Genomic DNA, 15,106 nt, shown 5'->3' with positions numbered 1-15,106 from the left:
AGTCACATCCGGGGCCGAAAGGAACCGCGCGAGCTGGGCGTGCGTCCTTGCTTCGTGCCCTCAACCCGCATGGCGGAGCCACGGGCGCGCCGCGGGGAGGCCGTACGAGTCGGGCGGTTCCGGCGACCGCGCTGAGCCGCGGGGGAGGGGCGGGGGACGGCCGTGCAGTCGGTGCGTCTGCCCTCAGTGAGGCGGGGCGCGCGGCGGACGCCCCCGGGCAGGGGCGGGAGTGGTTTGGAGGGGCCGGGCGGTGAGCTGTGAAAGGGGCGGTGAGCGAGCTGCTCCGGTCTCAAGGCGAGGCTTGGCCTCTGGAGCAGAGACGGGGGAAAGCGGCGGCGGCGGCGGCGGCCCTCGGGCCGGCTGGTGAGGCGATGGCGGCGCCGGCCCCGGGGGCTGGGGCAGCCTCGGGCGGCGCTGGCTGTAGTGGCGGCGGCGCGGGCGCCGGCTCGGGCTCTGGGGCCGGGGGCCGGTTGCCCAGCCGGGTGCTGGAGTTGGTGTTCTCCTACCTGGAGCTGTCCGAGCTGCGGAGCTGCGCCCTGGTGTGCAAGCACTGGTACCGCTGCCTGCACGGCGATGAGAACAGCGAGGTGTGGCGGAGCCTGTGCGCCCGCCGCCTGGCAGAGGAGGCTCTGCGCACGGACATCCTCTGCAACCTGCCCAGCTACAAGGCCAAGGTGAGGGAGCCCCGCGCCACGCCGCTGCCCCCTGTCCCGCTTCTCCGCGCAGCTCTCAGTGTTTCTCAGCTAAGGTTCTGAGTCAGAAGCGCCTTTCCACCGCTCCAGTCAGTACCTTACCTCGCCTCCCCCGCCATAAAGATCTCTTTGGGTTGAAGTTCTGCTCCTTAACCCACCCCACTTCCGTGATGCACTTTTTAAAGGATCAGATGGTTTTCCATCCTTGGTTTCCATCAGTCATTCTACTTTCCACTGTCTATCCCCTTAAAACAGGCCATTGTTGTAGCTTTCAATACTCTAATCCTATTTTTCTGTCTGTCCTTTATTAGATCATCTCGGCTGCCTTATTGACTTAGTTTCTAAGATTTTTGCTTTCACCTCACGTTTTCCAAGCTCTGATTTATAACTGTGTTTTATTTTTGCCCAAGTACCTTGAATTCCCTCCGCTATGTTACAGGCTTATAAATAAGTGTGGTCCAAGGCATCCTGCTAACTTTAAAGATAAAGGCTTTGAATAGAACATCGTACCATTGGCGCCTCTTAACAGTCATAATACTGCCATGTCCCACTATTACTGGCTATTGCCTAGACAACTTTTTCATAGTTCCACCTTGCTGGTGTGTCTCTTATGTTCTGTTTGTCATCCAACATGCCGTTTCCATTTTTGGTGCCTTTTTCCCCCCGCTGCCAGATTCTTGTGCTCAGTCTTGCTTTCATATACAAATAAAAATGTCAAGTAGCAGATCTTGGTAGAACTGAGAGCATTCCTCAAGCAATATAAACAAATGGCTGTAAACTTGAGTCCAGTTTGGATGGATACAGCTATTTAAGATTGCAGTCACCAAGAGTATACACGAGAGGATAAAGTCTGATCTAGAATATGGTAAACATAAAAATACACTAACAACTAAAAAAGGGAAAACATATCTTTTTAATGCTAGACTGCCAGTGGGGCCAGAGTAAGGAGAGATTTTTTTTCCATGTGAAATAAATGTAAAATGTATTCTTCTGTAATAAAATAGGTTTCAGTTTAATAAGGTTAGGATAAGGATTACTACTTTTAAATATGTCAAATTGTTTATCTATTAAGTGAAATAACATGATGAGTTACAAAGACAGTTAGTAGATGCTCAATGGATAATAATTGTAATTCATATAGTAGAGGGCAGAAGATTGCAATTTTGTCTTACTGTGCCTAATAAACATATAGGTTTCATGAATCTTATTTAGTTTTTATTTTTCCACAAAGTTTATTATTTTTACTCATTTTAAATTAAGACATTTTTGTAGTTGGCCTGTAATAGACATGTTCACATGATTCAAGATTCATGTAATAATATGTAATAAATAATGTATTCATGTGAGTCAGTGTTCAAATGAAGCAAAGTGATCTAAAAGCAAAATGTCTTCCGTTAGTCCTTATACCCCCACCATCCAGATTGGAGGCAGCCTATGTTACCTGTTTTTCTGTATCCTTGCAGAGGGTTATAAATTTTAATACTTTGTGTGCCTTTGTACTACTTGCACTGTAGGTATTATAGACTTGTGCATTCAGATGTTGCAGGACTTTTCTTGAATATCTTGAAGATAAAAGATTAATTCAAAAGGATATACATAGCCTAGTAGGAAAGTCCTCAGTCTAGGAGAAGAGAAAAAAAAATGTATAGAAATAACTAGTGGTTATTAGTTAGAAACTAGAAGTTTAGTGAAAGAGATTCACAAGTTGAGTGAACAGCTTTAGAAGGGTTGAGATTGAGATTGTATTTGAGCTAAATTTTAAAGATGGGGAGAATATGAACATTTTACTAAAAGGAAATACCCTGAACAAAAAGCAAGACAATGGAAAGCAGAGGATTTGAATAGTATATATTTTTATTAAAAAAAATATGAATGTTAGGTACTATGCTCAGTTTTGCAGATGCAGTGCTGAATAAAAACAAATACAAACGCTTATGGATGCTTTCCCATATAGCACTAATCTAGTGGGGGGAAGTGGGTATTTATCAAATAGTCACACAGTTGTAAAATTGCATTTGTGATGAGTCCTGTGAAGGTTGGATCCATGGTGCTCTGAATGTCAGTAGTGGAGAATTTGACCTAAGTAGGGAGGTCAGGAAAGGCTTTCTCTCAGAAAATAACGCTGAGACCCAAAAATAAGGGTAAATAGGCCAAAGAGAGAGAGAGGAGCCTTCCAGGAGGGAACCTGGTGAGTATGAGTGACAGAAAATAATCAGTGTGGCTGGACCACGGAGAGCAAAATTGAGGCAAGTTTGATAAAGATGGAAGAGGTGGACTGCAGCCAAACAAAAGGAAGCCATTTTAAATTGTAAGCAAAGGAGAGTTAGGAGTATGGGGGTTGGTGATATGATAGTTTTCCATTTTTAAGAGGTTATTATGACTTAAGAATGGACAACCAATTGGAGGGGAACCTTAGAAATACGTATAGTAGTAAGTTTGTAGAACAAGAGATAGTGAGAAATTTAGGAAATAAAAACTACAGGGCTTGGCAGTAGATTTGAAATCTGGATGAGGAAGAGGGAGGTGCTCAGGATGACTTCTAGGTATCTGGCTTACGTAATATAGGGATTACTTGGGCTAGATTTTTGAGGAATAACAATGAGTTCAGTTTTGCTGGCACAGAATTTACAGTGTTAAGACATCAAGAGTTTTAAGATAGGCATCTGTTACAGTTTGTAACTTAGAGGGAAGGCTAAAGATATAAAATAGTTAGATTGAATTGTAGTGGGAAATATGATTGTAAAGGTAAGCTGAAACTAGAGATATCATGGAGGTCCTTGACATACAGGCTTCAGTCCGTAGTTTAGGCTTTGTTTTACAGCTGGAAGCCACAGAAATTTGAACAAAGGAATGACAAAGTAAGAGCTGTGCTTTAGAAAAACTAGTAATCCATAAGATGAATTCAAGAAGGCAGGGGTTGGTTTCTGTACCAGAGGTGCTCAAGATCTGAATAAGTGTATGGAGCAGAGAAGAGGATAACTGGGAAAGAAATTGCAAGAAAACAAGTCCACATAGATGGACAACTGACTGGGTGAGGTGGGATGAAGAAGAAAGAAGAGTCAAATATGATTTCCAGGGAGCGAGGGTAGCTGAGAAAAGGATAAGGACAGGCTTGGGCCAGTGTAAAACTGGAAAGCACTTGGAGTTGTCAGTCTAATTAGGATTTGACGTCTTTTTAGAAGTTCGTATTTTACGTATTACCAAGTAACATTAGTTATTCCAGTCATGCTGCTGCTGCTAAGTCGCTTCAGTCGTGTCCGACTCTGTGCGACCCCATAGACGGCAGCCCACCAGGCTCCCCCATCCCTGGGATTCTCCAGGCAAGAACGCTGGAGTGGGTTGCCATTTCCTTCTCCAGTGCATGAAAGTGAAAAGTGAAAGTGAAGTCACTCAGTCGTGTCCAACTCGTAGGGACCCCATGGACTGCAGCCCACCACTTGACATCTAATTGTAATTCTCTAAATCTCAGACTTACATCCTAAACTAGATCTGAATGCTGTTTGCTATAATGCAAAATCCATATTGTGTATGAGACTGCATAGCAAGAGCTATAGACTGTTTTTATTTGTTTCCATTTTATCTGATTTTTCACATTATCTCTAAAAGATAAGGACACTTAATCCCAATACCATTATTACATCTGAAGTATAAATAACCCCTTAATATAGAAAATGTGGCATTCAAATTTCCAGTTTTCTCATAAAAATGTCAAATGTTGTGTCTTTAATTTTCAGTTTATGTAAGCAAGATCTATCTATATAAGGTTCTCATGACAGTTGATATGTCTCTTACGGCTAATTTAGTCTGCAGATACACCTTCCATCTCTCCCACCTCTCACCCCTGCAGTTTATTTCTTGAAGAAACCCAGGTGTTTACCCTGTAGAGAGTAATCCTCAGTCTGGATTTTGCTGATTTCATTCCTATGGTTTTGCTTTTGTTCTCTGTCCTCTGTATTTCCTGTAAAAGTTTGATAAATTTAGGTTAGATTAGAGTTTTTTTTAAGATATTTTTGGCTAGACTCAAATGGTTGGGATGTGTATAGCACTTTCAGGTTGTTATAATAAGAATAGATACAGAAACAAATTAGATATACTGAAGGTTTACATCCCCCTTATGTAAACATGGGACACCTGAACCAAAGAGGTTTTTTGTTTTGTTTTAATCTGTGATCTGATGGTGTACAACAATTAAACAGTGAAGTACTCACTAATGGTAAAGGGGATAGCATGCTGGATGAGGGGACTGAATGCTTGACTTATCTTTGAGGTTCTTACATGTTGACTTTTATGCCTGTGTCTTAATTTCTGAGTTTAACTAGGTAAACGTCTTAAGGTCTTTCCTATGCTGAAATTCTATGATTCTGGAATTGATTTCTCAGGTTAACTAAAGCAATAGGTCCTAGCCTTTTAACTGCTTCTGCACAGTTTGAGTAAAGAAGGGATTTTCTGAAAAACATACAGACCAAAAAGCTATAAGTTATTAAAACATGAGAAATGGTATAGTAATAACAGTTTGCTTACTGTCTTTATTTTGGAAGCTTAAAAGACTAGTGATTATTGAAAGTCAACTAACCTGTTAATGGTAGCTGCTGTTAATGACTATCTGTTTATAAATTTTAGTGGTTGAATTTAGATGCTATCTAGGGGATTATTTGGCTTGGTAAATGAGAGTGGTGATGTCTTAGTGTATGAGTAATACCTAGCAAGGAGGCAGAGGATCTAAGATAGTTTGTGGTTATTAAAATTTTTCATAGCTAATGTGACTAAGTTCCCTGTTTTACTTAAAATACCGTTCTTTTTGATGACAGCATTGCCTACATGAAAACTTTGCATATTTGAACTTTTTAATGTAAAAATATGAAATATAAACCAGAGTAGAGGAAACAATCTCCCTATACCCATCACCAAGCTTTACCAATGGTAATTAGCTCATGAGCAGTCTAGTTTCATGTTTACCCTGTCCAATCTCCCACTCCACTCTTGGATATTTCAGAGCAATTCCCAAATATCATTATGTCACCCATAAACATCTCAATATTCTCTCTAAAATATAAGGATTTCTGTGTATATCTTTTGATGTCTTAAGAAGTCTACTTGGAGAAATTATACAGCGATTTAGAATTTTGGTCAATAATGAAACAGTTGGCAGTTTTATTTTTAATGTTGTGTAATTTATTACGTTAGTGTCTCATCCCCAAAATGAGCCATTTTTGGGAAATACTTATTGTATTACTTAAAATATATAATTTTATTGTTTAAAAACATGTCCGCTAAAGTTTAGGTACTTTTTAATGTTTAAGAAAAATAAAATTCTCTTTCTCTGGTCCTTCATCTTTTCAGATACGTGCTTTCCAACATGCTTTCAGCACTAATGACTGCTCCAGGAATGTCTACATTAAGAAAAATGGCTTTACTTTACATCGAAACCCCATCGCTCAGAGCACTGATGGTGCAAGGACCAAGATTGGTTTCAGTGAGGGCCGCCATGCGTGGGAAGTGTGGTGGGAGGGCCCTCTGGGCACTGTGGCAGTGATTGGAATTGCTACAAAACGAGCCCCCATGCAGTGCCAAGGTTATGTGGCATTGCTGGGCAGTGATGACCAGAGCTGGGGCTGGAATCTAGTGGACAATAATCTACTACATAATGGAGAAGTCAATGGCAGTTTTCCACAATGCAACAATGCACCAAAATATCAGGTGAGAAACCAAGTATTTTCTGAAAAGTGAGCCTTTGTTAAGTCATGCCTTAATTTGTTTTAAATTTACAAAGTTTTATATAGCAGCATTATTTGTCTTTTTGGTAATTTTTAAATAGTGTAACTGGCCTTTTTTGGCTACTCTGATAATCTTTTGGTATCGTAATATTTTTTTCCTTAGACATATTCAGTCTGAACAATCTGTCTTTACTCTAAATTGGGTTGGCAAACTTTTTCTGTACAGGGTCAGATAGTAAATATTTAGACTTTGTGGTCCATATTATATCTCATAACTGTTCAATTCTGTTGTTTATTATTCCAGTAAAACCTTATTTATACATTGCAAGCCAGATTTGGCCCAGGAGCCATAGTTTGGCAGCTTGTACTCTGGATTGTAATCATTCTTACAACATGGCACATCTAAATTACTTTTTCGAGATACCTCACCCCCACAAATGCACCTTTGTGCATGTATATACATACTTTTTCTCCGCTACTTACTGACCTGTGGATTGTATTCAAAGCCTCTGGAGGTGTCAGTGATTTCTATAAAGATAGGCAAGTTCAGGCAAACTACTGTGTTTTTATTTTAATTTTTGTTTTTTTGCCCCACCACATGGCATGTAGGATCTTAGTTCCCCGACCAGGGATCAAACCTCTGCTCCCTGCAGTGGAAGCACAGAACCTTAACCACTGGACCAAACCACTGCATTTTAAAATTCTTTTCATCTTAACCTTCAGCCATATTCATTTTTTTCTAGGATCAAAATTATAGTTCCTATTTGTAAAAGCTATATGATCACCATAGATTCAGCAGAGTCTAAAAAATAATAATCTGATAAATTGGAAATTTTAAGGAAATATAGATTGTACATTTTAGAGGAACATGTGGTTTGAAAGCTCTAGCCTTAGTATTGACCTCAAGTCAGGCATAATAAAGTAGAAGAAATAAAAATATATCCCATTTCCTGAGGTATAAAAGTATGGAAGGTTTTCTTTCATAGAATCCTTTCCTTACTGTTTTTTCAGGCTCTACAGATACACTAAGGAGAAGGATGTCTGGACTTAATAATCATTTAAGATAAAGTTCTATCACTAGCCGTGATTTTGTAGTGAAAATCCTTTATTCTTTGTTTTTCAAAGAACATACTCTATATGATTTCAGTCCTTTTAAGTTTATTGGGACATGTTTTATTCCTAGCATATGGTTTATCCTGATGCATGTCCATGTGTACTTGAATATATATTCTGTTGCTGTATGGAATAATCTAGTAAGGACAATTAGGTCAAACTGGTTAACAATATTTGTCTTCTGCTTTCTATATTTTTCTTCTACCTGTTCTGTCGTTTACTAAGGAGTATTAAAATCTCCAGCTATAATTGTTGATTTATCTATACTTTCAGGTTTGTGAGTTTTTGCTTTATGTGTTTTGAAATTGTTATTAGGTGCATATTTATAATTGTTATATCTACCTATGTGGCTGACTCTTTTATCATTATGAAATGACCTTTTTTTAGAGAAAATTTATTTATTTCTGGCTATGCTGGGTCTTTATTGCTGCTCAGACTTTTCTCTAGTTTCAGCAAGCAGGAGCTACTCTCTAGTTGAGGTGTGTGGGCTCCTCATTGCAGTGGCTTCTCTTGTGCAGCACGGGCTCTAGGGTACGTGGACTTCAGTAGTTGGGCACGTGGGCTTAGTAGTTGCAACTCCTGGGCTCCAGAGTACAGGCTCAATAGTTGTGATGTACAGACTTAGTTGCTCTGCAGCATGTGGGATCTTCTAGGATCAGGGATTGAACCCATGTCTCCTGCACTGGCAGGCAGATTCTTTACACTGAGCCACCAGAGAAGCCCGAAATGACCTTCTTTGACTCTAGTAATATTCCTTGTCTTTATGTCTGTTTTGTCTTAGTACAGCCAGTCCAAGTTTCTTATGTTTATTATTGCAGAGTGCCTCTTCCCCCTCATCCTTTTACATTTATTGTCTTCATATTTAAAATAGTCCCCCAGACTGCTTATAATTATATCTTTCTGTTTATCTAACTCAATCTTTTGATTTGAGTAGTTAGTCCATTTATATTTAATGTAATTGTTGAACTGCTTGATATTCTCCTTGTCTCTGTGCCTCTGGAGCTATGTCCCTTTTTCTCTCTGTTTTTTGGATTTATTAATTTCTGTTGTTCTATCTTTAAATTCATAGTTTTTTTTTTTTCTTCTTGTCATTTAAACTCTATAGTTATTTCAACGCTATTGAGTCAAGCTGGTGAATTTTGGTTATTGTGCCCCTGAGCTCTAAAATTTCATTTGGTTCATTTTTATAGTTTCCATTTTTCTATTGAGATCTCTGTTTGTTCATTTATTAATACTGTGTTTTTCTTTAGTTCTTTGTATATATTTTATAATAACTACTTTGAAGTCTTTTCCAAATCCAACATCTAGGGTCCACTTGGAGTCTGTTTCTACTGACTTCTTTTTTCTCCATGTGTATAAGTTGTACTTTCCTGCTTCTTTTCATATCCATTTATTTTTTAATTGAAAACTGAACCTGGTAGACAATACGATAACTCTGGAATGTTTTGTTCCTTTAGAAACTACTTTGTTCTGAAAACTGTAGGTTTTCTTGTTCCAATAGGCAGTTAACTTGCCTGGACTGAAACTGTATATAGCAGTTAATGTCTTTGTTCAGTTTTTTTGGCTTCTAGCTGCTGCTTTTTGTACCTGGTTCCCTGAGGGTTTTCCCTGTGTTTGTGTAATGCAGTCCTCACATAAGGTTTTGGGCAGAGTTTATTTTGAGGCTCATCCTCTTTGTGGTTTTGTTGCTTCTGGAGTTCCTCTAAGTTTCCAATTGTGCTGCTATCTCTAAATTTTGTCCTCTGACACCTAAAATTTGGCCTTTCTACTCCCTGTGCTATGTGCATGCTATATACTCAAAGGTAAAGCAAACTTGAAAATTTCATGGGGAGTGGTTCTGTTTTCTTGTTTTCATCTTCTGTAAAGTAGGGATAACTCCTAGGAGCGATGTGAGAATTAAATGAGATAATATAAAATCACTCAACAAATACTCATCAGAATATTAGCTTTTTATTTCTAATTTTTGTTGTTGTTTGTGCTTTGTTCATTAAGTAGTGATGTTGGTAATTTGGAAGTTCTTAGGTCTGTAAAATGAGATTAATCTGTGAGTTTGGCAGAGAGAGAAAGATATTGGTAGTTGTTTGTAATAGGAAATACAATGAAGGAAGGTAATGATAGCAGCTGGGGGATATCATAACTGGAAAGTGTTCAATTATGATTTTTGATTGAAAAATGTTAGGACTTTCTGCCTCCAAATATATAGATGCAACAACCTCTAATATATGCAAATTATGAGGATAAAATATGCTACTTCTTTGCATACTTTTCCATATGTGAAAAGAACTGGATAATTGTGCTTCTGTTTAGTTTAACAATTAATGCTGCTTTTTTTTTTTTTAACAAACAGGTGTTTCAAAGTAGTGGACCACAGAGTGATTGTTTAACAAGTGTATTTTGTGTCTTTAGAACCTATAGCCAGATTTGACGATTCATAATTATATAATTTCCATATTGTATGTAGAACTGCTTTGTATAATTTAATGGCTAAGTGTTTTATTATAGTATTTTTTTTATTTTGGTGAAATATACACAACAATCTTTATTATTAGCTATTTGTAAGTATATAATTCATTGGCATTAAATACATTCACAGTGTTGTGCAACCATCCCCACTATGTATACCCAACATATACCCAAAACTTTTTCATCATCCCCAGCATAAACTCTGTGCCCACTGCACCATAACTCCACATTTCTTCCTCCCCCAGCCTCTGGTAACCTCTATTCAATTTTCTGTCTATGTGAATTTGAATATTCCAGGTGCTTGGTATAAGTGGAATAGTATAATACTTGTATTTTTGTGTCTAGCTTATTTCTCTTAGCATAATGTTTTCAAAGTCCATTCGTGTTGTAGCACATACTAAATTTCTTTATAAGGTTGGATAACATTCCATGTATGCATTTACTGTAGTAATTTGAGAAAATTTAGAGTGCCTTTTTTGGTAAAATGTGCCAAGTTATAGGTTTTAGTGGTAACCTTCTTTAAAAAGCCCTTAAAAAGAATAAATAAAATCTTGAGACTGTTCAGAAAGAATATTAAAATTTTCAGTATTAAATATAGATCCCACACAAGTCTTAAGTTTAAAAAAAGACCATCAAAACATTTGTTGATGAAATTGATGTGTGTTCTTTTTCTCGATGTTTCTCCCTGAACAAATAACTTTCTTGGTTTTTCTAGATAACTTTTTGAGATGTATATTCTTAATAATATTTTCAACTTGATTTCCACTAGCTATGCCTTTGATGGGTTTCTTCTAACCTTCTTTTGATGTCTGTTGCAGATAGGAGAAAGAATTCGAGTCATCTTGGACATGGAAGATAAGACTCTAGCTTTTGAACGTGGATATGAATTCCTGGGGGTTGCCTTTAGAGGACTTCCAAAGGTCTGCTTATATCCAGCAGTTTCTGCTGTATATGGCAACACAGAAGTGACTTTGGTTTACCTTGGAAAACCTTTGGATGGATGACAGTGGCTTTCTTGGGATGAAAGAGTGGAGGAGATATCTGCTTGTGGGAAGTAGAATCATGAAGTGACAGTGTCATACATGCATGCCCAAGAAACATCCTGAAAAACACATGATATTGTTAACTGGAGAAGCAACTCTACAGCAGAGATGATCTTAGTGTTTCCTCTTTCTACTGGGCCAGAAAAATCCTCAGGGTTGCAGTTGGTTGAGTGGGCAGTTGACATATGCATGTTTCAGATTTTGTCTCTAAGTTAGCAATGTGTTATTTCCAACTTTTAAGGTGAGATCATAGAGATGGTGTCAAAGGGATAAGATAAGGAACTAGCAAGAGTTTTTAAGTAGTGTGTTTGTGAAGAAAGATTGATCCTGTTTTACAACTGCCTGTTTTTTCTCCAGACCCTTTTTTCCAACCAGCTTGACTATTGGAAAAGTATGAAACTGGTTGGGTTTTATTTAATATTTTTAATATATTGAGAAGCATGGTCTGCCTGGACTGCACTTCTCTAACAGTGAGATATAAAATTGTGCAGCTATTTTAAAAGTTGTATATACAGTATGTGTGTAAAAAAAAAAAAAACTGTAAAAAAAACAGGGCAAACGAGTTGCTTTGTTCTAGTTCAGTTTCTTAACCACTACATGGTACAAAATTAGAAAAACATTAGGGACAGTTTGGTAACTACAAAGAAGAGGATTTTAAGAGAAGATGTGTTGTATTGGCTCGTTTTGTATTATATTTGGCTTACAGTTTCCATGGCTGTTACAGTCTGATTTATTTTTTTAACCATCAAAATTATTGTAAAGGTCCCTCAGTCTCCAGGCTAAGATTGAGGGAAGGCAAATCTATTTCTAATCATACATATATAAGTAATAATAATAATGTGCATCTTATAGTATCTGGTTTTATTTTTTTGACCTTCTGAGAAAGTGTCTTGTAAGAATAAAGAACATTGCCATTTGTTCTTATAGGCCTCAAATATGAAAGTTGTTAGTCACAGACCTTAAAATAATTGATCAATGACCCTTTTATTTTATAACTTTATAATGCTGTAGATATTATAATCTTTTTAAGTTCATATTGTTTACATCATGCAACAGTCTAAGCCTCAAACTTGTCATTGGGGTTGTCAAGAAAATGTTTACTCACCCACCTGAAACAGTGCCAGCCTGAACCCAGTTTAAGAATGTTCTTAATCTCATTATAGATAATTGCCCCCATGGGACTTGAAATAAAACACCTTATGCTGGACTTCAGGTTGGCAATATTTTGAAGGTTTCATTTTAGTAGAAGAGTTTAACATTAATTCCTATTCAAGAATTTTTGAATAATCTGATTTCACTAATACTTTTTCAAATTAATAATTCAACATACATGAACTGAGATTTTCTTTTGTTATAAAAGAAACAGAAACAAATATCTTTCTGTATGAAAGTATAATTTGTATGGTTTCAGATACATCTTTGTGATAAGAATTAACTAAGGCAAGTGGAATCTTTGTACTTTTTAGGTTTTGCTGTATGCATATTTTGTTTTACATCTAATAAAATTAGGGACAGCAAGCAGTTGGCTGGGGTTATTGGGTTGCTCCTTGAGAGTTAATATTATCAGTACTCCCATGAAGCAAGGGATTTCAGTCAGGAGCAAAGATTTCATTTTTGCCACCTGAAAGGTGTACACAAGTATTTATTGTATATTTGGTATGTTGCTTAAAGGTGAAATCTGTAAAAGATCCTTTTTGATTCCCACATCAAGGAAGAAACTTCCTAGAAACCATATTTAATACTACAGAGTGAAATTATATGTTAAATGAATTAGAGAATATAGCTGCTACAGAAATGGATTTTTTTTTCTTGGTGTGGAACAACTTAGTTTGGCAAAGTTTAAAATTTAACTAAAGAAGAGATCTGATTCAGGGTAAATATTAAACTATTTAGAAAACTAGAAGGTCTCTTAAGTACTTGTTTCTTTTTCAGATTGGGATATGATCAATTCTAGGAGCTTTTGCTCAGAGTTGTTTTTATATCTTATGTTTTGTCTTATTAGTAAACATTCATTTGTAACAATGTTTTGAAGGTGCTGAATGGAAAACAGAAACACATGGTTATTGCATATTGAACCTAGAATCAAACAATTGCCTAAATAGTTAACAAAAAGCCATTCTTATCTCAGAGATTTAAATTCTTTAATATCTGATTTGCAAATTTTATAAAATGGAGGTTGTTATTTAGCATGAGCATCAAGGGGGTAAGGAGCTTTCGTTTATAACCGGGTAAATTGTTACCGGATACCAGTAGTAGTTGTGCAGAATACTAAGACAAACTTACAGTGTTTGAGGAAATGGAGTCTCTTTTTCACTGCTGCTGAGAGAGCACTTAATTAGAAGACAGTTGTGTCTGAATATTAAATATAAATAATCTAAACCAGTGGTTCTCAACTGTAGCTATACTTTGGAGTCATATACATTTTGAAAAATATTGATACTTGGGTCCCATACCCTAAGATTCTGTTGTTGGTCTGGGGTATGACATGACCATAAGGATTTTAAAAAAACTTATTAGCTGATTTCAGTATGTTGCCAAAGCTGAGAACCCCTGATCAAAATTTCACCTTAAGTTTTCTCATCTGCAAAAAAAAATCCTTGCTCCCTCCCTTCACTACCTCACAAGGATATTGAGGGTAAAGAAGAAAATAATGGGAAAGTGCTTGTGCTGTGGATAAAAAGTGCTATTGAAAGGCAAAGTTGTATTTGTTGTATTTCAACTGAAACTGTGATCAGGAAGAAATGTGTAATTGGATCTGCTCTGTTGACTTGGGAAACCAGGAGCACTCTCTTTGGTTCTTAACTTTAGTGAAGCATGCAGATGGGTAAGAAAACATTACTCTTATTTGTACTATGGTCTTCTGTCATACTTGAGATAGACTGGTTTAATTATCTGGTTTCACACAGGAAAGAAGAAATATTAAGGTTTAAAGTCTGTAATGGTCAATGGCTCACAATTCATTAAAACTTTTCGTACAAAGAGTTCTGTGGTTAATATATATCATTTCTTAGTTGCCATTATTTTTTCATTATCTGACTTTTGAATGTTAAACCACTGATTTCATCTCCTTCATTCTTATTCCTGTAATTTTGGATATAGATTTGATAAGGCATGTAAAGCAAGTAGGTATTGCTCAGTTGAATACTTAAAAATCGTGGTTCTGTGATTAGGCATCTTCTGCCTTTTAGATATGATTTGATCAGAGAAAGAGAGTTTGGAAAATAATAGAACCCTAACCCACATAGTAGATATTATAATTAACTTTTTATTTATGTCCCCAAACTGGTGTTTATATAGACTGTAATATTTATATTTTTGATCACTTTAAAAAATGAACAGTTTGATAAGATAGAAACTTGAGTTTTAAAGATCAGTGTTGAGATTACTTTCTAGAAATCAAGACCATCACAGTCAGAACCACTATAAAGCCTTCTGAGAAGGAACAGTCCATACCCAACCCAAATGTTATTCTAATAAAGCATTCCTCAGTTTCTCTAGCTGAATGTAATCTCTTCTTCCTTGAAATTTCCTAGTCTTTATATTTATCTATACTTAACTCATGCTGTATTACTTTATAACTTGTATAAATTTATTTATATTTATTATTTCTTGATGTCTTATCTCCCCTAAACACATTAAGAAAGAATCTCTGATGGACTCATCTGTATACCCATGTCATCAAACCCAGTAGACAGGGAATTGCATATTTGCTATAGGAAGAAAAAACCTCTGAATTTATAGGCTATAATAACAAAAGATAGATGAGAAAAATTTTTGTATCCTGTCCAAATTTTTGTATCCTGTCCAAATCTGAGGCTTGTAAGGAAGAAATAGTGACTGTGAATGCATTTTAGCCATTCCCCTTTATTCTTGAATATCGGTAAACTCTATTTAGTTCTTGGTGTAGATTTCTTATTTGTTTAGAATTAAAATTAGAATTCTGTATATTAATTTTTTGAAATTGTTTTTTGCTTTAGTTTCTTAATAAAAGTTTAAACAAACATTAACTATTTGTGATTGCTTACATTTAAAACAAGGAATTTTTTTATACTTTGGTCAGAAAGAAAAGCAGGATACCTTC

The 15,106-nt window shown here is 36.7% G+C and overlaps 1 protein-coding gene across 1 annotated transcript; it reads left to right on the top strand.

Annotated features, from left to right (window-relative positions):
• Positions 1-236: 236 nt before the first annotated feature.
• Positions 237-14,004, top strand: FBXO45 (F-box protein 45). Its single transcript, XM_081571545.1, has 3 exons — positions 237-674; positions 6,033-6,389; positions 10,801-14,004. The coding sequence occupies exons 1-3, from the start codon at positions 372-374 to the stop codon at positions 10,984-10,986; spliced, it is 846 nt and encodes a 281-aa protein (XP_081427671.1). The 5' UTR covers positions 237-371; the 3' UTR covers positions 10,987-14,004.
• Positions 14,005-15,106: the final 1,102 nt, after the last annotated feature.

Source organism: Giraffa tippelskirchi, chromosome 2 (assembly GCF_054371585.1).
Source record: "Giraffa tippelskirchi isolate mGirTip1 chromosome 2, T2T-mGirTip1v1.2.pri, whole genome shotgun sequence".
NCBI classification, from domain to species: Eukaryota; Metazoa; Chordata; class Mammalia; order Artiodactyla; family Giraffidae; genus Giraffa; species Giraffa tippelskirchi.
The sequence above is the reverse complement of the archived record's forward strand: the minus strand, read 5'-3'. Positions and strand labels throughout refer to the sequence as shown.

Bases quoted from the DNA above. Each gene is read 5' to 3' on its own strand.
- FBXO45 (XM_081571545.1), top strand. From the start codon at position 372: ATGGCGGCGCCGGCCCCGGGGGCTGGGGCAGCCTCGGGCGGCGCTGGC. The intron at 675-6,032 runs GTGAGGGAGCCC...TCATCTTTTCAG, and splicing joins TGCCCAGCTACAAGGCCAAG to ATACGTGCTTTCCAACATGC. The intron at 6,390-10,800 runs GTGAGAAACCAA...TGTCTGTTGCAG, and splicing joins ACAATGCACCAAAATATCAG to ATAGGAGAAAGAATTCGAGT.